The sequence below is a fragment of the Molossus molossus genome, unplaced genomic scaffold, assembly GCF_014108415.1.
Source record: "Molossus molossus isolate mMolMol1 unplaced genomic scaffold, mMolMol1.p scaffold_m16_p_6, whole genome shotgun sequence".
Lineage (NCBI taxonomy): Eukaryota > Metazoa > Chordata > Mammalia > Chiroptera > Molossidae > Molossus > Molossus molossus.
The window spans coordinates 3079878-3105707 of NW_023425399.1; the positions used below are offsets into that span (position 1 = coordinate 3079878).

General features: G+C 50.1%; 1 protein-coding gene across 4 annotated transcripts; it reads right to left on the minus strand.

Moving 5' to 3' along the window:
• Positions 1 to 1203: 1203 nt before the first annotated feature.
• On the minus strand, positions 1204 to 25076 carry STX16 (syntaxin 16). 4 transcript variants are annotated; one of them, XM_036244302.1, is made up of 9 exons: positions 24158 to 25076; positions 16444 to 16455; positions 9497 to 9604; positions 9003 to 9143; positions 8084 to 8249; positions 7200 to 7291; positions 6630 to 6773; positions 5186 to 5266; positions 1204 to 2923 (listed from the first exon to the last, which is right to left on the minus strand). In XM_036244302.1, the coding sequence occupies exons 1-9, from the start codon at positions 24287 to 24289 to the stop codon at positions 2819 to 2821; spliced, it is 981 nt and encodes a 326-aa protein (XP_036100195.1). In that variant the 5' UTR covers positions 24290 to 25076; the 3' UTR covers positions 1204 to 2818. The 4 variants fall into 4 exon arrangements, with proteins under 4 accessions (XP_036100195.1, XP_036100197.1, XP_036100196.1 ...); XM_036244304.1 differs by having other exon boundaries at positions 24209 to 25075; XM_036244303.1 differs by lacking the exon at positions 16444 to 16455.
• Between the last annotated feature and the right edge of the window lie 754 nt (positions 25077 to 25830).

Below are 25830 nucleotides of genomic sequence, written 5' to 3' on the forward strand. Positions count from 1 at the left end.
CTCAGGTGCAAAACAGCCATGGGCCCAACAACCCCTCCCATCCCCCAGATGCACCGAAGAAACCAGAGACCCCTCGTTCAAATTAATACTAGGATTGCAGGATGCTGTTTAATCTGCATGAGTGCTTTATTGTACAAAAAGTTTCCAATAACAGTAAATTAGTTTTTAAAAAGGACAAAAAAAGGCATGTTGGATAGAAGCGCTTCACTAATTGCTTTATTTAAGCACACAGAGAAAAGTCTTATCTGACCAATTAGGCTGGGAGGGTCTCATTACCTTCCTAGCCATTAGCCAGGACACAACACTGAAAGCACTGTGTCAGAACAAATAAATAATGCTCTCAATTAGCAGAGAGATGGTCAACCGTCAGACACACACTGCTTCGCGCCCAGGCGAAGCCGGCCCCCCCAATTAATAAAAACAGAGACAGCAGATTTCAGCCACAGCCCGGGGGAGACCAGGAGCTGGAGGCAACAGGAAACGTCCCGTCCCCTCTCGCCAGGCCGGAGCCACCTGGGAACACTGCTCCAGGGCAACCCCAGGCCACGAGAGGCCAGCGGGGCTGGGGGCCTGGCTCCCCGCGGTCAGTGGCTCCGGCAGGGAAAGAATGACCCTGAGGTTCCAGGACACCACGACTGTCCCTCTCACTGCCCCCAAGCTGCTGACCGTCCCCCGGGAAAGGCTCAACAGAAGAACCCAGTGTTCTGAGGAGCCCAGCCCGTTGGCGCAGACGCTGGGTCACGGCTGTGGCAGCGGGCCGCTGGGCCTCCGCAGGCACGGCCCTGGTTCCAGTCAGAATGGGCAGGCCCTGCACCCCAGCCAGATCCTGCCACCACTTCTAACCAGGTTCATGATTTCCCCCAAATGGGCTGGGGGCAAAAACCAACCCTAATCACCCTATTCACTGAAAAGAAGCATAAACAAATGCAACCCTTTCTTAAAGGGTCACTTTCCTTCCAGGACCGTTCAGACGGCTTTAGCTTTCCCCGCCGCCGGCCGCTGCGGCTCAGTGGACGGAGCGCCGTCCCGTGGACTGAGAGGTCCCTGCTCGGCCCCTGGTCAGGGCACATGCCCAGTGGTGGGCTTGATCCGAAGTAGGGGGCGTGCAGGAGGCGGGCCATCGGTTTCTCTCTCACATCGATGTTTCTCTCTCTCTCTCTTCCCCCCTTTCTCTCTTTCTCAAAAAAAAAAAAAAAATCAATAAAAACATTAAAAACAAAAGCTTTCAACAGTGATCCAGTGCCGCCGCCGAGACCGTGTGGGAGGGACAGCCGCACTCCCAGGAGCGGTGGGTCTGCCGGGACACCGGGCTCCACTCACCGCTGGGCGGGTGGGCAGGCACGAAAGGACACCCACAGCTGTGCTCAGCCTCTGGGACCAAGGCCTGCCGGGGGCACCACGTGCTTCCCGCGGCGCCAGGGCCGCCTGGAGCGTCCGGTGGCCACACTGGCCATGAAGCCAGGGCTCCCTGGCACCGGCGGCTCGGGAACAAACAGCTGGGACAACCTGAACTCCTGGACGTGGGCTCAAATTTCTAGAAACAACTTCCAAGTCAAATTCTAGAGAAGCATTTTATGTGACTGGTCTAAATAAAATGTACCACATTCGAGGTAAACACAACGGAAAAGCCATAAAAAATTACACAAAGACCATCAAGGCGACCCTCGTGTCTCGGGAGCAACGGAACAGGGCAGCCCCGTTCTCCACGCTGTCCTCAGTCCCCACCGTTCGGGCAGGGGCGAGTCTGCGCACTGCACTGGGACAGGGCGCTCAGCACCGAGCCCACGGCGGTCCGGCCCACTCACGCCGCGAGGGGTTGCGGGTCCCGATTTCCGCCACCTGCAGGAATATGCCTCCTTTCTGGGCATGTTGAGTGCTATTGGGAGAGCAATAAATCACACCTCTGGTGGAATATTTCACTTTGAAATGGAGTGATGTTTGGTTAATAATTTGAGACCCAAATGGGGTGACCCATTTAGAATGGCCTCTGTGTAAATTCACAGTTCATTAAGTGGTGGCTGGCTTGAACAGGTCATTATGTCGTTAGCATATGAGCAATGGATTGAGCCAGGATGGCTGGGGACCCCGCACAGGGCACACTGGCCAATCCTGGGCTTCTCCCGACACTGCCAAGCTCCTCGCAATGTGAGGTCCGCCCAGACCGCCGACTCTGAAGCCGAGGTGTTTTGCTCAGCGACCCTTTCGGTTGACAGGACACAGTGTGTGCACTGTCGATGAGGAACACCCATCTACAATTAATCTAAACTTGTGCAGCTGTTTAACTGGCCCGTCTAAATGTGTTAATTAACATCGATGATGGTTTCTTATTTTTCACACTTTGTTACTCTGATCATTAACAGTGATGGAAAAGCGAAATTAAGGTAATGGGGAATGGATTATAAATTCTTAACGGACTTCTCAGTTTGTTTTCAACTGGAAAATAGAGAGAGAGATGAAGAGGCATTTTTGCCTCTAACCATAAATTTTTGGTACCAAATCCTTAAAAACCAGATGGTTTTTAAAGTTTTTTCCCCCAAAATGATTTTAACACGCTGCTCAGATGTGATTGCTAAGAAAAACAGCTCATTCACAAGAACGTGGAACAGCTGTGGGTGCTGTAAACGTCCCGCTCGTTTCTCTCTGAAACCACTGTGGCCGGCGACCGGACTCATCTCTGGTCTGCAGCACCGAAGGTCTTTAGTTCTCGACAAGGCCGGAAACGGAGCCCGCGCCCCTCGCTCGGGCGCCCACACGGGCAGCCGGTGCGGCCGAGCCCCTCGCACCCGGATCCAGGCAGCGCACACAGACCCCAGGCCGCTTAGCGAGACTTCACGCCGACGAGGACAACAATGAGGACAATAATGATGACAAATAATATTAAAATCACAAGCATCTTCCGATTCTTCTTTTGATACTGCTCTGCCTACAGAAAGAGGGAAAAAGGCCGTCATTCTCCCCAATCCCGAACCCAGGCTCGCTCGTTTGCAGCTAGGCTTCCGGTTCCTCTGCGGCCGACATCTCGGCCACGGGCTCCTTCCTCACAACCGCCATGGACTCACGCGGACTCAGCGCGTGGAAGGGCCGACCTGGAGCACAGCCTCCCAGGGGCACGAATGCGCGTGTGGGATCTGCCACCCAGAGCGGGCGGCAGGCAAGGGCAGCCTGCAGCCTCTCGGTGGGAAAGCCCCCGCCCTGGCCCTCTGGGTGCACACGGCCCTCTGGGTGCACACGGCTCTCTGGGTGCACACGGCCCTCTGGGTGCACACGGCCCTCTGGGTGCACACGGCCCTCTGGGTGCACACGGCTCTCTGGGTGCACACGGCCCTCTGGGTGCACACGGCTCTCTGGGTGCACACGGCCCTCTGGGTGCACACGGCCCTCTGGAACCGCCCGGGCCGAGGGAGCGGCGCAGCGACGGTGGGGCTGGTGGGCTGGTGGCTCGAAGAGCGTGATTCCTACCTGCCCTGGATGCAGCAACAAGGAAAACTCATCCTTCCAAATAAAACGGAGAAAGGGCTCCCCAGGGGGGTCAAGGGCAGAAAGGGCCCCCATCCCCAAGATAGGTCCCTGTGCACCTGGCGACACAGCGGAGGGGAGCTCGGGAGCGCCCCACCTCAGCCGCCCCGAGGCGCCACGCCTGCGTGCAGAACCGGACAGGCCGGTGCGGGAGAGAGCTGTGAGGGTGTCTCTAACCACGTCCAGGAGGGCGCACCCACCCTTCTCCGGACACCGCTATTCCTGTCTCACGGTGAAGGACAGGAGACAGCCTGTCCTCCGTCCGCGCCCGCCTGAGTGCAGTTGTGTCTGCTCAGGGCTGCCCCCCCGGAGCACTCAGCAACCAGCAGAGACATCAGGGCACACAGGCCCCGAGAGGCTGGGGTGTGGAGTGAGCCCGGGCCCACTCCTCAGCGGGGCTGCTGCCAAGGGGGGGCCAGCCCTGCTCGACAGCAAAGTGGCCGAGGGCCGACACGCTGCCTCTCCCGGAGGAGCCCGAGCACCAGGGCCAGTGCTGAGCACTGAGCCTTCACGAGACCCGGAAGCAAAGCTTAGTTCCCACTAGGTGTGTACACTCTTGCAGACAAGCTTCCCCCCTTTTCTGTGTTACACTATCACACACACTTCACTAGGCTGTAAGAAACCTCACAACCAACACCTAATCCCACAGCAGATCAAACCCGGCATCGTGAGTGAGACCCTGAAGCCAGCTGCCCTCTCGATACACAGGCGTGTCCCTAGACGAGTCCCCCGCACACAAGGCAAGCCCTTCCGTCCTCGGGACAGGCGGGGGTCCCACACCTGCCCCACGCAGCAACGGGCGCACAAGAGCACGCAGGGTTTCTGGACAGACCTGTGCAGGGCCTCCCTGCTGCTCGCAGAGGGCCCTCGCTGCTAGAGGAAGGGGCTGCTTTCGGAAAAATGATGGACAGTGCAGCAAAAAACTGGACAAATGGTCAGGATGTGGCAAAAACCCCAGTGGGCCTCCAAGACCCGGGGCGATGGGCAGAATCCACTTCATCTGGGAAGCAGGGACAGAGCTTGCGCCCAGGGACCCCGAGGGCCACTCGGCAGTGCGTGGGCATGTTCTCAGAGGCAGCTGCCTGGGCTCTAAGATGCTTTCCACTCACCTTCAACAGATATCACGGAAAATATTCCTGAAACAGCCACCTTATTAGCAAAGAGTAAGAGAGCTAGTCATACTCTCACTTCAACAAACGACTCTTTTGTAAAGTAAGTACACAGACGTACTGTGGCAGTTAAAAGGGAAATCAGATTTTCATCTTCTCCAGGGTGACTCTCCACCAGCAGGGCAGCGGAGAGTGCCCGGCAGAGGCTGCGCCAGCCCCGAGCACACGGGCCACTCGGCCACGTCTGTGCACACGCAGCTGCCTTCCCAACACAAGCAGACTCGAGCGCGACGTTTCCTGAAGGAGGAAACCCGCTCCCCGCATTCACCGTCACGGAAGGGGGTTCTCAGCAGTGCCAACCTCACTGCGACGCGTCCCTGGAAACACTCCACGACCAAGGGCAGCAGCCCACGTGGTCGGCTCTGGACACCACGACATCCTGTGACACTGTCCTGCCGAGAGTGACGAGGGACCACAGTGCTGAGGACACCTGGGCCGGGGCAGCCCGGGGACCTTCTGTCTGGTGACAGCTCCTCGCGAAGCTGAAGGGCCGGGGTTACCTTGTGCAGCTGCTTCAGGCCGTCCTCGGTCTTGATGCAGGACTGCTCCACATTGTAGTCGATTCTGTCAAGGACTGTGCCCTGGTGACAAATGACAGCGACAGACCATCAGCAACTGCATGTGGGGGCACATGGCCGTGGACAGGACAGGGCACGTGGACGCTCTGGGCAGCACCAGCAGCGTCGGGCACCCAGGGGCACGGTGCAGGGCTGGTTCCGGCTCACGAGGAAGCAACATGGGCAAACTGAGATTTCTGTCTCGGATTTCGCCACTGTGGGATATGCCACACTCACTACTGGTGCTTTAAAAACGACACGGGCCCTGGCCGGTTTGGCTCACGATTAGAGCATCAGCCTGCGGACCGGAGAGTCCCGGGTTCGGTTCCCGCTAAGGGCACTACCTCAGTTGCAGTTTGTCCCCGGCCCCGGTTGGCTCGTGTGGGTGGGGACCACTCGATGTGTCCCTTTCACATCGATGTTTCTCTCTCTCTTTTCCTCCCTCTCACCCTCCTGTTCTATCTGAAGATAAATGCAAAAATGTCCTCAGGTGAGGATAGAAAATAAAAAACAAAAACGACACGAGTCAGCAGAAATAGGCACCGAGAGGCGAAGTTGCGAGCTTCTGTGCCCACCTGCTGCTTAAACACTTGGAGTCAAGGAAGCAGAGCCAGCTTAGCTGGACCTGTTATGATTAGGTCGGGAAATTGACTATCATGTCTACAGACGTCAGCACAGGTCTCCACGGATCACAGCAACAACAGTGAGCTCCAATCCACCATGTCAAATTTCACATCTGCCTCAAGGAGAATTTTGTTCTTAATTGTTTAATCTCTTGGTTCAAACAGAGCCGGGAACACCGGCCATATGGAAGAACAGGGCTCTTAACGGAAGCACGCTGCATTAGAAGAGATAGCGAGAGCCGTTCCCCGGGAACACGGAGTAATTAACGTAACTAGATCTTCTATAGTCTCCATACTCCATTCTCAGCTGGTTTCAGGGGGATCAGGACCCAAATCCCTACTGGCAAGATAATAAAATACCCTAATCAGATTGTAACATTGAACAAACAATTTAATTCCACTTGAAAGCTAGTGGTTCCAGTCGCCGTTACACAATAACCTGCCAGAATTAGCAGGGAAGCCTTATCTCCAGCCAGAATCACCGCTGAGCATGGGCAGAGCCAACCAGGCCCCTAGGTGGGCACGCACGCAAGCACCCCTGGGGCAGAGAACACGAGAACTCCTGTTGGCATTTATTTATTCAATAGAGGTTTCTTTTTAAAAATAAAGAATGGAAGTACTATATGTATGTAATGTGTACATACATACACTGGGGAGGAGGGTCAATTTTTTTCCCTGATAGGAGTGCAGAATCAAAAAAGCCCGGAGAAGGGCTGGATTTTATGGCAGGAAAAGCCACTGCAGAGGAAGGTCAACGTGCACACCTGCTCCACAATCATCGCCCCCAGGTCCCGAAAGATCTCGTTCAGGTCGGAGATGGACTGCACGATCTGGCGGATCTCCCGCTCCCTCTCCTCCACCAGCAGCGTGTTCTGCTCCACCAGCACCAGCTGCTCGTCCGTGAAACCCTAGCGAAGAGGAGGACAGGACCTGCATGTTAGACTCCCCCCTCGAGAAAGCTACAGTGTACCACTTTAAACATAGTTTAAAGAAAATGATTCCTGAAAACATTTCTGTGCAGCACATAAATATAAACACTCATTTTTCCCTCTCAGGAAAGATCCAAATTCCCGTAGCAGGCGGGACAAAGCAGGCCGGTCAAAGCAGGCACGTGGGAAGAACCTCCTGCAGGGCTGCCTGGCCCAAGGTCCTAGACGGGAGTGACAAGGTCTCCCTGTCGCCACTGGAAAGGAACAAACAGTATGGATGCATGACTGTCCTCCAGCCTGCTGTCAAATCCACAGGATGGACCTATGGGCACGCAGTACTGGTCCATCGCCGTGTAACAAGTCACAGCCTGGAAGAGATGAAAACAGAATCAACCCTTCACGCACCCGATCATAGAGAGTGTTGTCGTCTCCATCATCCATCAGTGGTACTGATGCATCAAAGAAATGCTGGGATCTTTCCTCTCGGTTCTTCATGCCTGCCACAGACAGGAACTCACTTTACTCGGACATGTGAGCATCCTGGTCACTGCTCCACCGTTAATAAGGGGAAATCTGGATTAAAACTCAACAGTCAAAATGGAGATTTCCTAGCACCTTCAGAAGTGGTGGTGAGGGCAGAAAGATTACAGACACAGCGTGCAAGCAGTTTGGGTCAGTCAAAGCCAAGCGACACTGTAAGCGTGTACAAGTCTCTCGATGCCAAGTGAATGACAGAATGACACAACCATCTGAGAACCTCTAAGTGACGCAGAAATATTTAATCTAACTGCTGCTACAAAGCATTAAAAGAAAATCTGTATTTTTCTCTAGAAGCATCTCTAGTATGAATTCCAAATGGCCCTAAACCAAATTTCAGAAGTAACAAGATTAAAATACAAACATGCATCTGTAGAGGGAGAACCAGCTTCTAGAAGGATGAGTGAGGGATGTCACCACGCCAGTGGCGGCAAAGAAACAACAGTTGGCAGGGAAACCTGACCTATTGGGAACCAGGGGCCCAGCCTACAGGAGTGTTGATGCTCCTCCCAGAAGGTTCCAGGGACTCGAAAAGCTTGAGTTGCTATGGAAACGCGGAGCTGCAATGCTAATACGACTGGTTTCACCTATGAATTCCCAGCTCCCCATCCCAACACCTAGAGCTACAGGTTCCCCATGTGCTAGGCTGAGCTTCGCGTTCCTTAAGCTTGACCCCTAAGTTCTTAGGTGTGACCCGCGCAGCACCCCGGCGTCCCGCGGGCGGTGCCACACGGGCCCGGCTCTGCACTCACGTTTCAGGTAGCCGGCCTGCGCGTGCCGGAAGCCGGTGGACAGGTCCTGCAGGGCCTGCGCCAGCGAGGACACCACGTTGCGCAGCAGCCGCTCCTCCTGCTCCGAGCAGGTCCTGCGGGCCCGGGCGGGCAGCCCTTGCACCGCGCGCTGGCACCTGTGGAAGAGCTGAAAGGGGCCAGCACGCTGGAGCCGCCCCGCACGAGGCCCGGCGAGCCCCGCGGCTCCGCTGCACCAACCAGGCTGCGCAGGGGCGAGGGCAGCCCCCGCGCAGGACAGGGAACCAGACCCTCCCTGCGCGCTGTGCGCCCCCGCGCCGAGCCCCACCTCTCTCGCTGCTTCTCCTTCAACCCCGCCACCCTCCTGGGAGCACCCCGGGTGGGGGTTCGGGGAGAACCGGGCCGCTGCTCCACTGTGCGCCCAGGGTGCAAACAGAGCAGCGCCCGGGAAGGCTCCGCTCAGCGCCCCCTCCTGCCTCTCATCACCAGCACCCCGGAGACTTAGACAAATAACAAATGTAAACACTAAAGTTTAAACACTGGTTATATCACTTAAAAATGACTCATTTAGCATTTTAAAAGAGGTTATTTTCTAGGACACTAATATACTCAGTCTAGGGCAGAAACTCCCAACCTCCAATCTTGAGGACCGTTTCCAACACAAACGAAATGTTTCAACACTCGTATACGAGTTACACACGTTTCAAATGACTGAACTCAATGATGCTCTGGGTTTAATTTTTAAAATCAACCTACAGTAGTATCTACCGACAGAAAAGCAGCCCCCATGGAGGAGCTCGGGGCTCCTGAAGCCCGGCCCTGACCCTCAGGCGGGAAGCGGAGCCGCGGGCCTGCTCTCGTCTGCCTAGAGCTGCCCCCACCTCCCCAGACAGTCCAAGGCTGGGAACCCACCCCACCCCACCTGCGTGATCTCCTGGGTGGTAATCTCAATGGCGTGCTCTTGCTCACTGCTGTCATCCAGGGTGGGTCTGTTCAGATGCTGGTCGTGCAGGATGGCCAGTTCCTTCATCTTCTGTTTGATCCGGCCAACGTCGTACTGGATCTGAAGGATGCAACCACGGGCAGCCGCTGAGCCTGCAGGGCACCGCTGCGCCGCGGCGGCCACACTGCAGTCTCCAGCCTCAGGCAGGCTGCCCGCTGCAGGAGCAACCGTTCCTCCAGGGAGCCACACCGCTTCTCCGCGTCACGCAGTTCTTCAGTTCTTCCCATAGCTCGGGCAGTGACTTCTGACCCGAATCACGAACACACACTTCTCGTGAAGTAACTGAAAGCTAGTTTTTCCAGGACATGCATCCAAGTGTAGCCAAATCAGTTTTTATGGCAAATATCTTAAAATATGTTACTGTCATAATTGCTTAAATAAATAAGATAGTATGAAACTAACATTCGACTTACTTCGTCCACTCCATCCACCCATTTAGGAGGTAACCGTTTGGTCACACCAATCGCTGCTTCTGGGTCTAAGCTAATGCCGGAAACCAGAGCCATCCGGTCGTCGGCAAGCTACAGGGAAATAAAGGAAGGTTACAAAAGCTATCTAGATGCAGTGTAGCTGAGCACATGCTTACTCCCTTCTACACAGCCCCCCAGCAATGAGGACATGGAGCTGTAAACGCGCTGGCCTGGGGACACCCTTCCTTTGGACATGCCTAAGACTGGAACTGGGTTCCTATCTTTTCCATGTACCAGTTCTTCATTTTCTTGGATATACCTGTGAACATGAATTTGATTTGATCTGCCTACAGAAATGTAATTTTTAAAAAAGTCAACAAAAGTCCCTTAAAAGAAAGACCCTGTAGTACTCAACAATTAATGTGATCAGATACAAATTAAAAAATGCGAGGCTGGGAGGTAAACTACAGCACAGGGAACATAGCCAGTAATACTGGGGGTACTGGAAATATCAGGGGACACTCTGTAAAGTATATGATTGCCTGATCACTAACGCTGCACACCTGACATGAATACAAAATAATAGTAAATGTAAACTGTAACTGGGAAAAAAAATTCTAGGCAGTAAATGGAACCAATACGCAAAGTTCAATAGCAGCAACATTGATTTCCATACATTCAGCGTATTTTGGAAATAGGGCTGATTCAGTTAACTTTGCACAAGATCATTAACCACGTGGTAAAATGTGTGAAAGAAATGCTTAACCGGTTAGCAAATTATCTACCACTTGGCCAAGCGGCCCTGACCCCTCCGTGCAGCCCCACACTGTCAGGTCCTTTGTTCAGGGAAATGTCCACAGGCAGCATTTCCACTTACTTTGAAATGAGATCGATCGTCCTCGCTCACCTCACCGATAGGCTACCCTGCCTCGGAAAGCTCTGAGGGATGGGCGGGGCCGGGCTGGGGCAGTGACCAGGGGGAAGGCTCCGAGGGGCCCTCCGGAGCTCAGAACTTACAGCTGCCGTTTCAAAAGATCCAAATGATAAAAAATAATGGGAAACAGCGTATAAAAGGCCTTTGCAGGTAAACACTTCGTATGTTTCCCAAATTGCACCGCAAAGCTGGGTGAGAAATGGATACTGCCTTTCTTCCCCTTCCCTGAATTTATCTAAATTTACGTTTTCTTCCAATCAGCAAATACTTGTTTGCTTTTCTAACAATAAAGGAACAAGACAAAAGTTTTAAACCCACAGATGAAAGGGGGGAAATATCATATAAAAAACCCTGAGATTAAGAGGGTTCTTCATGTAATGAGCCCTGAATTCAGAACAAGGAATGACAGCAAAATCCCTAAAAGCAACTGGGGGTACACAACTGCTCCCCCGAGCCCCATCTCTCAGAGCACTCTGCGGACCCAGGGAGCGAGTGTCATAGGAGCACCACACCGAAGGGACGGCGTGCCCACCACTGCCCCAGAGAGCCGAGTGCTGAAGTCACGGGTCCCCGCCACAGCACCTGCAGGCCCAGCACGGTTTCAGGTTCTAAACAAAAACGGTGTGTCAGCCTCTGCTGGGGGCTGGGTCCGAGGAGTGGTCCTTCTCACCCGCCACCTTGCTTGTTCGCAAGAGGTCACTAATAGGAATTTTACATTCCTTTCATGATTTTAACCCTCACATAAGCTAGGTGAGCTAGGAACCTATTATTCCAATCTATAAACAAGGAAACTGAAACTCAGAGAAGTTAAGTACCTTGCCCAAGGTCACCAAGCTATTAGTAACAGGTTAAAACCTGGGCTGGCTGACTCCAGAAGCCCCATCCGCTCCAGCAGCTGCCAATCACTTTGACAGGCCCATGAAATATAACTGCAATTTGCTAAGAAAACGAATCAGGACAACAAACCCTCGGATTAAAACTACAACACAAAACAGGCCTCTGATCCGTATCAGTCCCCGGCCACCTGCACCAGGAATCGCAGGACAGGCCCCCAAGAGCACATAGTGTCAACAGAAAGCAGCCGCTCTCGGTGACCAGCTGTGGACTCAGGGACACGGTACAGACCTCACCCCATTCAGGGCACACAGTGACAGGCAAAGCCGCTTCTTCCTCAAGCCTGCTGCAGAATCACCAAGAGGTGTGACTCTGTGGGGCGTACCCTGACCAAGGCACCAGGGACAAACCACACGTCCAGCTCCCGGCATCTGCCCGCCCGACGGCCACTGCTGGGCAGCGTGGTCTGACTGCAGCTGAACTTGAACGTAAACCTCCAGCGGTTTATACAACGTAAAAAACTAAAAATGCGATGGTCATGGGTCATAGTACTGTCACCATGGTGGTTTATTATCTAACCGATTATTATATTTTATTACGCCGTATTTCAAGAGCGTAATAATAATAATTTGTTGCATTTAGAGTTTTTAAACTCAGGATCTTATATGTACTGTTTGTACTGTTTACAAATACACATTAAACTAAAAAAAAACAACAACAAGAGAGACGTTATCTACCTAAATCATCTGCATGTTAATTAGTGTCAATTTATTCGAAAGAAACGAGAAACTTTAAATCATGTATGAAAAGTCAGTCGAAGTGGATTAAACTCTTTAAAGCAGAACTGACTTTACACAATAGATGTGCCCCCTGAAATGAACCTAAGTCAAAGCTGGAAGAACATACTCTGTTAAGGGTCCTGTCCCTACATGAAGGGGACAGATGCCAGCCAGGTAGTGGCCTAGTCTGCCGCCCGCCCACTCGGCTACAATGTTGCCAGTAAGACAGAAGAGCTGACCGTCTGGGACTGCCAACTGGAGAGGGAAACCACGGAGGCCGCTTGGGGGAACTGGAGGAGACGCCTGGGGTATTTTATCCGTGTGCATTTCTGATCTGTGTCACGGTTTGGACTTTTTTTTTTTTTTAAGAGTATGCTTTGGGAAGGGAGAACACAACAGAAGATAAATGTCAATTCTTTAAAATGGGAAAAGATACAAACACAAAAAACACATTTTTAAAGCGCAGAATCAGCATTTCAACTTCAGAAATCCCTTTCAATTTAAAAACACATTTTCTTATCTTTTTAAGATTCAGGACATATCAGTTTTCAAGTTGCCATCTTAGTCAGTATAGACCTTTAAAAACACGGCCAGGGCCCTGGCCGGTTTGGCTCAGCGGTTAGAGCGTCGGCCTGCGGTCCGGAGAGACCCAGGTTCGGTTCCCGCTAAGGGCACGTACTTCAGTTGCAGTTTGTCCCCGGCCCTGGTTGGTCGTGCGGGTGGCAGCCATTCGATGTGTCCCTTCACGTCGATGTGTCTCTCTCTCTCTCCCTTCCTCTCTCTCCCTCCCACTCTATCTGTACAAAAAATGGAAAAATATCCTCGGGTGAGGATAAAAAAATAAAAAAATAAAAAAAATAAAAAAATAAAAACACGGCCAGGTTTTTAATTCTCCTTCCTTATCCTTGCTGATTTCAGCTTAGTCCCCCTCCAGATATATGATGTTGGTGACTAAAGCTTTTCTTAAATGAACTTGTGCTTCTGAAGGAAAAACAAAAACTTCCCATCGTTGTTAAATAAGAAACTTGTTCAATAACAAGTTGTGCTCACGGGAGTTGAGAATCTCAGAACTCTCGTCTCTTCATCTGCAGCTCGGTCCTCCGGGAACTCTGGGGGTGACCCTCGAGCCCAGACACACCTCACTCAACCTCGCCAGTGCAGGAAACTCCAGCAGGTGCTCCAGCAGCACACTCACTGCCCTAAAGTTCTCTTTGGCCTTGATCCACCTGAGGCGTTGACACCTGTGCCCCGAAAAGCACCAGGCAGCGGGGACAGTTCCGGATCTGCGGGAGGCCCACGCACACCCACGTGCACACACTCACTGATCACTCTCGCTGTCCCCAAGGTGCAGCCTTCTGAGGGCACGAGAAGGCTGAGGGAGCTGGAGATTAAGGAAATGGCTCAGCCTCTGCTGAGATTAAGGTCAGACACAGTCCCCGGCTAAAGCAAGGACCCGGGGTCGGCCACACACACACTGACAATCGGCAACACCGCCAGGTCTGGATCGTCTGTGGCGATGAACATTTAAAAAGTCCAGGAGGGACGTTCAAAATAGCCTGGCAACTGTGGTCCGTGTGCGAGGACCGGCCTCGGGGTGGGGTCAGCACAAGCGCAGCGCGGGGCTCGGGGGCTCGGGCTTCGCTGGGACCCGGCCGCCTTCCTCCAGGGCGGGAAGCGGCGCGTGGGTAAGGCAGCGGCATGTCAGCACTACCATGCCTACGGTTTGTTTTCATCTGTGATCCTCTTCAAGTAGTGTTTACTTTTTAGATTGTGAAACAATGTTCAAAATAGACACTTTTTAAATGTGCAAAACTATAGAAATAAAAAAGAGCCTGAGAATCACAGCACTCAGATATAAATGCTGCTGCTTTAATGGATTTTCCTTTTTGCTCAACGATCACACACCCTTAAAGAGGAGGAGGAGGGGGCAGTGACGACCTCTGTCCTGGGGGGGCTGCACTTCCACGGACTTGACCCGGTTAGTCCCGACAAGCCTGAGAGGGGACGGGGCACCGCTCCGTTCGACAAAGGGACACTGAGGCCCCGCTGGGTGCAGAGGCTTGTGCGGAGCCCCCTCGGCAGGGTGACCAGTGAGCCCTCAGGTCCCTGCTCTTTCACCCTGCCCTGCCCAGGCCATGCGGCTTGGAGCTTGACAGCTACCTCTTACAGTTTTTCACATTCCTGTTCAGAATTTTAACAACGTAACCACCAGAGAGATGACCGTGACAGGAGGAAGGAGAGCAGAGCGGGGGTCAGGAAGGGGGGCGTGTCTCTGGAGGAGACTGGCTGGGCCCCCCCCAGGGACCCCTCCTTGGTGTCCTGGAGGATGAAGGTGGCATCCCCAGGACGCAGATCTGAGCCGGTCTGAGGAGAAGGACCGACGGACGTGGACAGACTGCGGGAAGCCCCAGATGGCTGTGCTCGGGAGGCTCACGGGACGCTCAGGACAGCTCGCTCCGGCCTCACCTCCCGGCTGCTCGTCCACCACCCAGCTGGGCGCCGGGAGGCACTTCGCCCCTCCCAGAAGGCTTCCACTCGAAGCCCTCCTGCGGCCTTGGCAAAGCAGGGCTCTGGACACCGTGCCCAGCACCTCTCCAGCGCCCAGCTCAGCCTGGCACTCAGCAGCGATGAATATACAGTTATATTGGCTGAATGAGTCAACAATACATGGGGTGGAGTGAACGAAGTAAATAAAATGTCATGCACAACTCCAAAAGCTAATTCATAAAAGACCAAAAGGTTGTGGACAGAGGACAAGAGGCAGGGGACTCCCGGAGGGGCGGAGGTGGCGCGCCGGCCCCGAGCAGGAGCCCGGGCTCCGAGCAGAGAACTGGCCAGCACTGGGTGCGCGGTGGCGAAGGGCTCCCTCAGGTCTCTGGTAACAGACCCCGGGGACCAGGGCCGATGGCAGACCCGAGTGTGCCCACTGCTGTGTATGCCAAGCATGGGACAAGTACTCAAGTGCTTCTTCAGTATAAGGCTGCTTATCATTTCCCCCATCACACACTTCCTTTCTGGGGCCACGAGCCCCGTTTCCAAACTGTTCAGGAAGGGGTCACATCAGTTCTACAAGGCCTGCTCTGTGCCCCAAGTGCCTGGCCAGCAAACCTACCATGTCCGCTGTCCCCAGAGATGCTGGGGCTCATTGTGTGAGCTGCAGTGACCTCTACCTACCTCTCCAGGCCCAGTGCCCAGGCCGTGCTGGCAAGGAGGCTGCTCGGCAGGCATGGCCATGGCACCTGGCTCTGTGAGCAACCAGTGGAGGGCCTGTTTTTAAATACTATTTGTTTCTTAATGAAAAAACACAGGCACGTGCTTAAAAATATAGATCCAACCTAAAAAAAAAAGTTTGCAATACAAAAGAAGTTTCTTTTCCATCCAACTTCTCCTGGAAGGGAGCCACAGTTCACAGTTCTTGTCTCTTTTAGAGAGTTTCTAAGTACACACAAGCATAAATAAGAGTCATTTTTCTTAAAGAAGGCTTGGGGGGCATCACCTTGCGTTGCCCGCACCATTTGTCTGGGCGCTCAGAGCTGCAGCCTGGCCCAGGGACCAGGGACACCAGATAGTGAACTCACCCCGTCCTCGGAAGGACACCGGGCGGTCCCAAGGCTGTTGTCTTTCTGGTACAGTTAAGGCTTTAGAATTTACAGGTAGATCTTCATCTACAAATTAGGAACCTCCTTGGCTTGGAAGCCAGCCACCCTAAGCCCACCTCACCGTCCATTCTTCTCAATTAAATGGACCACAACAGACAACACTCCCCCCAATAACTCGTTCTAAAAGGTCTACCCTCAGGGAAAATCTTCTCACCCCTTCACCACTGACGCAGGCAATGGAAACACAGTTACCAAGCACAGCTCAGCCCCTCCCCCAACTCCCCTACTAACTCCTAGGACTGCTATAATGATCCTCGCTGCACCTTCTGGGAGACTGGCCACCGGAGTGAAAAGGCCCAAAGTGCACTGCTAGAAAGGGGGCGGGAAGGGGACTGTGAGTGATCCCCCATCCACAAAGCAGTAACTGGGAGGACCCCTGGAAGGTGGTGGCTGCCAACTGGGCTCTGCCCCTGAGCCGGGTGCAGAAATCCAAGGAGTTACACACGTGACCCAAGAAACACCCAAGTTCAAGGAAGTGTCCAACTTGTAGCCACCAAAGTGGTGTCACTTCCCGAGAGCAGTAAAATACCGTTCCCAGCCTTTCTCTAAATTATCAGTTCACTGGTGTGACAGTGTATTCAATACATCCTAGGTGTTACATCGTTAAACACAGCAATTACACACAATCGAAACAAATGCTAAGACGTGGGTTAGCTGTGTCAGCATTTTACATATGATTGGAGACGGCAGGAAAACAGGCATAATTTCATGGACTAACACACAGAAATATTCAAAACACAATACCTCATCCAGCTCCTGAAGAGATATGTTGTTCCCAAGAACCCCGTCCAGTTGGGGACAGCAGAGAGAAAGCAGGGTGGGGACAGACAGACAGACAAGGTGTGGTCAGTTGAGAAAGCACTGAGATTTTAAATAACTCTAAAGCTGCCTAAAAATAAAGATCCACTCACCAAGGCATTTATTTAAACACTCTCCCCATTATGATTCTTCTTTTCTTTTTTAAAAGCCACATCAATATGTTTTAATTTTTATTTACTGTGATTGTTATTTTTTAAAAAATAGGAAACACACAATGCAAAGTTGTAAAAATTACAACACAATAGAAACAAATAAAACACACTTGCTTCAGTTGCACTGAAATGTAATGCTCACCCGTCTCATAAACATCAAATATCACACACAATGTTCTACATTCCCTTTAGGAAGAGAAGAGAGCTAAGCTGGGACGTGGTTTTACCATGTCAAATGCATCGTATATTTTAACGTGTAAATCAGCCCTGCAAATGCAGCAAAAACTAGAAAATGAACAACCTACAAAAACTGTCTATGGCTGTACTGAGATAATGTCGGAGTGACCACATATGTGAGGTCTCCCCCGATGCAACCCCGCGGACGGCTTTCTCCGCGGCAATAAGCCAGCCGAGAAAACACTCTTCCCCGGAGAGAGACAGGTGGTAACGGCAAAGAAAAACTCCCCATTTGCTTGGCATATGTTACTATTAGTCTAGAAAGCACGGTGATTTATAAAGCTATTACAAAAAGCAAGTAAACCAAACCAAACCAGGGAAGGAGAACATTTTTTAAGGGTAGTAGGAGGGAGGAAGCCAGGCAGCCAGAGGATTAAGTTTCAATCACAAACTCAAGGTTCTTTTTGAGATCAGCGTGGAACTCCGTCTTCTGAACAGACATGTGGTGATGACAGATCATTTAAACAGCCAGCCCCCCCCCCCCCTTTTACGGTATTGATCCCTGAAATAATTAGTGTTGAATTTCAATAATCAACTATGTTGGTTTTTTTATGCTTAGCAGTAAATTTAGGGGGGAAATAAAACACACACACACACACACACAACTTCCTTATTTAAAAATTAATAGTGTGAATGAAACTGGTCTATCAGGGCCAAATATATTAAACAATGAGAGCAATAAAAATGTAATTAAACATTCCTCCACGTAAAAATTCAATTAGCTGACATTATAGAAAGCCGCAAGTCCTAGGCATTCCTGCTACAATTAGTTGTGACAGCCACAGAGAACTATATTTATACACACACCCTGCCATAATTGTAGTCCAGAAGACATTAATAGAGTGGATAGTGTCAAATGGAAATCTCATTTAATTACCTTTTACTTTAAAAAGAAAATGTTAGCATTTTTTAAACCTAACATTTTCAGCAAGAAAGCACTGAAGTGTTTTTATTACTAAAACAAGACACAGGCAAGCCCCAACTCCGGGTCTCCCGCACCCAGGCCACCGTGCAGCGGCTCCTGGCCTCGCCTGGGACAGTTACACCGCAGGCCAAGGTGGAGGTCTCTGCTACGCGTGCGCCTGTCCTCTGGCTACTGTCCACGCACACACCCTGATCTTCTGGTTTCTACAATGACCAGCTGAGAAGAGGAGGAATCAGAATCACGGGCTGGATACAACTCCATTCTTACGATAAGAAAAGCAAGCTTCAGGATGTATAAATCCATTTCCCCAGAGTCACAGAGCTTGTAACTTCTGGCTGAGAAGGGGACAGACCAGGTGTCCGGGCCCACCTTCCAACTGCTCTAATTTTATAAACAATTCAGGCAATTACAAGTGATAGGCAGCTACCACCACGCCATGTTGGAAATAAAATTCAGAAGGTCATCTTTTCGAAGGAACCCCACTCCCACCCAAATTTGCTATGGAAGTCTTTCAAAATACCCCCTACCACCAAATTCCAGAAAATGTTATCAAGATCTGAATTAAAACATTTAGAATCACCATCAGGAAAACCTAAAATACAGCCAAATGAAAACACGTTACTACACATCATCACCTTCTAAATCTTTATAATGTCTAAACCTAGCTTTCTGACCTGCCGATGGCATGCAGTCAAGAAAATACTGAAAACTCCAAGTAGCATGTGGAATTTATAGTCTAAAGAACTTTCTACATAAAACTGAAAAATAAGTGGAAACCCATCTGTGTTTACTCAGGAAGTCTGGAAAAGTTGAGTAAAATGAGTTGGAAATACAGGTCTATGCTATAGTGGTATTTACTTTATTTCCATTCCTGCCAAAATAAAAGTCTGCTTCACTTTTATCCAACAAAGTACCCTTATTCTTGAGTAAGTCTCCCTGCTCGAATGGAATCATTAGAGGCAAGAAAGCAAATAGATCTAGAGAGAAATAGACAATGATTTCATACTTGGAATCTAAAGACAGAGAACTAATTTTTCCAACAGACGCAGCCTGGGCTGAAACTTAGAAGCTTCAATGTGCAAGTTAAAATGGACGATGTATGGTTGTCAAACAAGATAAAGAAAGATGATATCCTATTGTAAGAAAGAAAAATTTAAACAGAGTCCTTGCATTTTCCAGGGCCCGCAGGCACAAGCCCAGGGAAAACGGCCCACCGGGTCAGCACAGGGCTCTCCAGCCAGCTTCGCCTGAGTTCCATCCCAGCTCCCCAACTTGCTAGGTGGGTGATACTGGTAAGGTTCCCAACTCCTCTAAACCTGTTTCCTTATCTGTATCATAAGGAAAAACTTATGCAGAGAAAAACTGCAGCACCTCTTTGATATGGCTCTGTGAGGATAAGCTGGGACTGCACATGGAAGGGGCTCAGCCCAGTGCCAAGCACATAGTAAACTCTCAATAAATCTCAGCTAATAATATCTTAGTCGAAACTGAAGAAGGACCTCAGGTTTCTTATAACCATCGTTAATCCTGCTTCTTTTCCCCCTAAAGCACACCACGTTTTATTAAAAATAATGTGCTAGTTTCAAACTAATCTAAGACCAATTAACTCTAGCTTCCATTTATAGATTATGCATTATTTTAAAGCAGAGAGTAGACTAGGCAGTAAACACTAACAAAGCAGCTGCAATCCCTCTACTAGATTATTCTGGGAGATCAGAGGAAATCACACAGGTCACACAGCCCCTCAGCAACCTCAGAAGGGCAACTTAACATCTACTTTTCATTCATTCATTCATTCATTCATTCATTCATTCATTCATTCAAAACGTTACACGTTCTTGGAGTGATTATTTAACTCTGTAAATTCATGTCAGCCTCTTAAAGCCAGGCTGCCTGTAACTGTTTGGATGAGGTGCTGCCTTAAAACCTGCATGTGGCCGATACAATGTCAAAACTACTTTTGCACAGAACTGGAGCTACTTCTAGGGATTTTTCTGGTAACACTGGGCTAACCGGCAGAGCACTATTGTTGACTATGGTTTCTCCTTTTCGAATGGAAAGCTAAGGCGGTGTGCTTTGGTCAGAAGAAATAATTAAAACAGAACTTGAGAAAGCATTGTTGAATCCATAGGAACCACCTAACTCAAAAACCTCAATTTACAAATAAGGCAAAAGAGTCCAAGAGATGAAAAGCTTGCCTAAAGACATTCTCTGTCAGGGCAGTGAGACTCAGACCTAAATTCCCCGAGTCCAATGCTCCTTCCTTTATTTCATGCTGCCCAAGGCATAACCATGATGGGGGTCCCAAAACTGAGGCCAAAACAGAATGAATGAGAAATGCCAACAACTGCATTTTGCTGACAGTCTAAAATCAAACCCCAGTTTGCTTTTAACAATTAGTTTCACTAATATCAAGAAAACAATTAAGTGGAATTTTGTTCAGTTCTGGGTGTTGAACTTTAAAAAAGAAACAAGAAAACTAGACTTCATTCATTGGCAAGAAACTGAACCCGGCTTGTTGTCTGAGCCGGGACGGCTGAGCTGGAGAAAGCTCCCGGGAACACGAAGCCTGCGGGGTTGTCACACAGAAGAATGAAGAGACCCCAAGGGCCAGAACCTGGGCTGGGGCCCCAGGATGCAAGATACAGGCAAAGTTGGGGTTAACTGAGGCAAAGATTTTTTAGTTTTTTGCAAGTACAAGGGGTGGACTGAGTGGCTGCCGGAATTGATCGCCATCACAGAACATGGACAAGAAAGGCAGACAGGGGTTTATCTCAGCCGGGATGCTGGGTCAAATGACCTTTAGGTCCCTTCTGACCCTGCGGGACTCTGTTTTGTTCTGTCACTGCACGTCTCCTTACATTCCTGTGATACATCTGCCTGTGTGCTGTGAAACCTGTTTCAGTATTCACGTATAGGTCCTCACGATAATCCCACCATCACCACCAACCAGCTTCTGGTTTTTTCCCCTCAAACTAGGATGCAAAAAATGCATGTTTAAATTTTTTGAGTGCTAGGGCTTTAGATGTGCTTTGTGTTGATATGTGAGATACACACACCCCTTTATAACCAATTTCCACAGCCTCTTCCTGAAATAAGAATGTGGAAATTCAAGTTTAAAACCAAAAAAATAAAATAAAAACTATTACTTCAGATGCCATTTATTTTCAGTTGGGTGAGATAACACACACACACATCGAATCAACTTCTACAGCTTGTTCTTGAACTAGGAACTAGAAATTTCAGGTTATGGTTTCTTAAATTAAATTAAACTCTAGTTACTTCCTTTTGAATTACTTGGTTTTAGATATTTACAAATTGTCTCCTTTTCATTGTCTTGTTCATTATTTTTAACATGATAGTTGTACATATAGTTGAAGTTTTTATTTATAATTTTCAAGCATACAGAAAAGATGTAAAATGGTATAAAATCTCCCCACGTTCATTACTACACTCAACAATTAGTAACGCTTTGCCTTATTTGTTTCCTTCATTGGGGGGGAGGTTATGAACACAAAATAAGTGATATTTTGACATTTCACCACTAAAAATTTCAATAAACCTAACAAAATTAAAAATTAAATCAATCAGTTTAATAATTTCTTAATATCACCTAAAACCCAACCTATATTCAAATTTGACAGCTATGGTTTGGTTTGCTACATGGTTTTGAAATATACAAGTCAGAAATGAGATCTAAAGTTTTTTCAAGCTAGACATACAGCAAAAAACACTGCATGAATTATTCAATAAAGTTTTTAAAAACTGTGTTAGACAAGGGTTTTTTCCCCAATTTTTGTGACACTTTTCCAACTTCCAGAAAAGTTGAAAAATTATACCTTCTACTTAGTGATGTTAAAATCTTGCCATATTTGATTGTGTGTGTGTGCAGAAATAGTTTCTGTAGAATCAACTGCAAGCAGACTGAAGATGTAATACTTCACCACAAAACACTTCAGAAATTCCTGACACACGTTTTTAATGCACACAGTTAAAATATATAAATGTGTTTTCTTTTTAATCCTAACTTAGGCAAACCATTTTTGTTTAATTGCAAAATCTATTTTTTAGATTGTCTGAATTGACTACAAAAATATTTTAAATGGTCTGATTGCTTACAATGATCTGAGATTTTATATAGACTGATAAATGTAACAGTTTAAATAGTAAAATTTACAGAAAATATTTTTTGATATTCTGACTTAGACATGTATTTTCAGCTTGATTTAGAAATCTATTTTCAAGAAATTGTCTGACTTACCTAAATATATGTATACATTTTCTGACATAACTATTTTTCCAAATTGTGTACTTTGGGCATCAATTTTTATTATTTTACTTAGCTTATATGTTTTTTAATTGCCTAACTTAGAAAATCATTTTAAAAATTGGTTTGACTTAGAGATGCACTTTTATAAAGCTGCCAGTCTCAGACACCAGGTTTTTAAACTGTTTGACCTAATTATTATGATTACTAATAAAAAAGTCTCACCTTACCCAACATTTCAGGATATTTTGAAGTTTACAAAATTTTAAAAAGCCAACAACATGTTTTTCAATCAATTAAAACTGATACCTTAGAAACAATACCAAGCTGTAGTTTTGGGTTTTTTCCCCCGTGAGGGAGCACAGTCAAGCTATTGAAGGGACATACAATTTTTGCATTTGCTTTAACAAAACTCAAGTTCCAGTGTGGAATTTCATTCATTCAATTTCTACTCTCTAACGCTGGGCTTATTTCAGAATACTTTTTTCAAAAGTAGTACTGAAATTAGCCTGATTCCATTTTATACTAAGTTCAGCATAATACCATTTCTTTCAGTTTACAAATGCAAAAATAAAGCCTTCAAATTCTTAAGTAAATAAAAATCTAAACAGACTCCATTCTTGTTTCCTATGATCTGTGATCTGAGTATACGTGATTTTATTCCTAAAACTGCTCACACGGCTTAGAATAGCTTTGCTATAGGAGCAATACGGCCAAAGACAGTTTCCACTTGTGATTTACAAAAAGGAAAAACTGTCTATCTAGGTACGTCCTGTCAATAATTAAGACATATGGCATAATTTAAAAAAAAAATTTAGATGAAGTCATAAAGAAAAAAAAATATTAAAAGGCAATATAGTCTCTAGGTCAGGTGAAATACGTGTGTGAGTCCCAAAGCTGTATATTTCCAGTACAATCCCCAAGAACCTGGTGTGGGGATGACTTTATTCCCTCTTCCTTCAATGCTGCTTCTAGCCCAACCTGGACTTTCTACAGCCTGGAGCCCCTTGTACAAATTAGTTCCATAACTTCACTTTTCCATTTAAGATATTACAAAGCTGCTAATCACAGTCTTGTTTAGATCACCCAGACCCCCCCCCCCCCACCCAGACCCCCTCCCCTTATTTACAGAGCAGAAAACAGGCTCAGAAAGGGGAAAGAAGCCTTCATCAAAAACAAACACAAAAACCTCAGTCATCTGTCCCTATGCAAGATTCTGCTGCTGGGCTAAAGAAGGGTTCAGGTTAATTAACTGAACAAACAAACAAACAAACAAAAATCTGTACTATTTGGGGGTTGGTTTTTACAAACACACTTTTTTTTTTTTTTTTTTTTTTTTAAGTTCGAATGGAGGGAACAGCTTAATTTCCTGTCTGGGAAATGGAAAAGGAAGAACCCAGCACCTTACAGTCTCACACACGAGACCCCCGGAAAAAAAAAACAGCAAAGCAATTATTCTTAGGGTGCAGGGCCACACAGAGAGGGCTGTGAGGCCATTACAAGAAAAGGGGCGAGAGGAAGGAGAGAAAAAAAAAAAAAAAGCAAAACCACAACTCCTTCCTCGTGTGGGGGAGGGTGTCTTTCATTTGCAAGGATTTGGGTCTGCGATCCCGCATCCCGGCCAGGAGAACCAAAGTGAGGCTCAGGATGGGGGGGGGGGGGGGGAGTGGGAGGGAGGCGGGGAGCGGGAAGGGGCGGGGGGGCTGAAAACCAAACCAACCCAAAAGGCTTCAGAAAGCCTCCAGCATCCAAATCTCAGCGCTAAAACCCCTGTACATTGGAGGCGGATTGTCGTGCAGTGACGACGGGAGGGGGGACCGGGGGAGGAATTGGGAGGGTTGCGGAAGTGGGGAGAGAGAGAGCGAGCAAGGCAGAGGGAGCAGAGGCCTAAAACTATTGGGTTTGGGTTCTTTGTGACCCCAACCAGGGTGACAGATGCCAAGAGACCGTGCATTTCGTATTCTTTCTTTTCTTTTCGGAACAGAGAGACAGACAGACAGACAGACAGGCAGAGCCCGTGCACACGAGGCGTGTCGGAGAGGCCGCCCGGGGACTCACCGCAGCTTTGCTACGTGAATGCAGAGGGCTGGAGGTGGTGTGACTACTCACTTGCTCGGCTAACAGCTGCCGGTTTTGGATGGAATTATTCCGCAACAACAAGAAAGCGTCGGTTAAGCGCCTGGTGGCCATGTCTCACCCTTTGTGAACCCCTGGCGGGGGGCCCCCCGCCCACGTATAGTCCTGACTTGTTCACTTTTCTTTCGCTTGGCCTGCGTCGGCCCACCCTTCGCAGAAGCGCCTCTTGACCAGGCCTCAGACCCCAGACCAGGCAGGAGCAGCTCTGAGCTTCGCCAGAGCGCGGAGACCCCTCCCCAAATAACCGCCTAGGCTTTGCAATTGTCTGCGTCCCCCTCCTCAAGACCTGCCTTCGATCTCCAAGCACTTAGATCCCCCCAATCCTTGCCTGGCGAGCCAACGTCCCAGAGACCCCTCCCCAATCCAACTCTGGATCTACAAGCGTCTAACTCGCCAATCCCGCTCTGGAACAGGAGGCCCTGAAGCCCCCTACCCTCCTGGTCTCGGAGACCCTCGAGGGTCTTGGCCCGGTCCGCCTGGCTGGGTTGGCACACGCGTCTGGGCCGCACCCTGAGGCCTAGGCCTGACTCAGTTTCCCCACTCGAGGCCTGGCCTGCGCCCTCTGTGCAGAAGCGAGCGAGGCCTGGGCCCTGGACTCCAGGGCGCCCGGGGCTGCCTGCTCGGGCCTCGCCTGGGCCTCCAAGGCCCAGGCCCGACCTCCTGACCCCGTTCCCTCGGGCTGCCTGCTCGTCCACTGCCACAGCAGGCTGCGGGCCTCCAGGAGGGCGCGGGGCAGCAGGGGCTGCTTCCCGGCCTCCTCACTGCTCTTCTCCGGCTCCCTCCATCCCCGGATCGGAGTGCACTTCAGCCCCGGGCCGTTTCCGTACTGTGGTCCCGGGGACTGGCGTCCCCCCTGGCCCTCTTCCTGTCCGTCTCTCGCGGGTGCCCCCCTGCGACGTTCGCAAGCCTTGCTCGCAACGTTCCGGGCGCGGGAGCTCCCTACCCCTTGCCCCGCGGCGCGGGAGCGCTCCGCCCTCTCCGGGGTGCGCCCGGGACGCCCGGTTTCCCCTCCCCCGCAGGGCCCAGACTCGGGGCGCGGGCGGGCGGGCCGGCCTGAGCCGGGGGCCGTGGCCCCGCGCTGCGGGCGGCGGCCCGGGGCCTGGGCGCGCACATTAGAGTGGAGGTGCGCGGCAGGCAGGTGCGGGCTCCGCAGGGCCGAAGTTGGAGGCGCGCGGAGTTGGGGCGGGAGGAAAAGTTGGAGACGACTGCCTCTGGAGGCCGAGCACGCTCCACTGCAGGCAGGGCTCGCCGGCGTTTTTTTCCAGTTCTAAAAAAAAGATGTATCTGAAAAACAACAAGAGAGGGGAAAAAAATAAAAAAGGGCAAAAGCAATAGCTAGAGCTCCAGGCCGCCTGGGCCGCGCCGCGGGCGGCAGTCGGGGGTCGTGGGGCGCCCGCCCGCCCCGGCGGCCGCTTTCTGTAGGGGGCACTGCAGGGTTGTGGAATCTCAAGTGGAAAAGATCCCAGAAACTTTGACAGCCCCCTCCCCCCAACTTTCCCTGCCGAGTGGGCCCGCGCGCCGCCGTGCCCGGCCCGGTGCCCCCCAACTTCCCGCCGCGATTTCCTGCGATCAGGCCAGGCCAGGCGGGAGTGTGG

Coding starts and splice junctions, on each gene's coding strand:
- STX16 (XM_036244302.1), bottom strand. CDS start 24,289: ATGGCCACCAGGCGCTTAACCGACGCTTTCTTGTTGTTGCGGAATAAT. Junction 7,292..8,083: donor GCAGGCCGGCTACCTGAAAC/GTGAGTGCAGAG, acceptor TGTCTGTGGCAG/GCATGAAGAACCGAGAGGAA. Junction 5,267..6,629: donor GGGCGATGATTGTGGAGCAG/GTGTGCACGTTG, acceptor ATTTGTCACCAG/GGCACAGTCCTTGACAGAAT.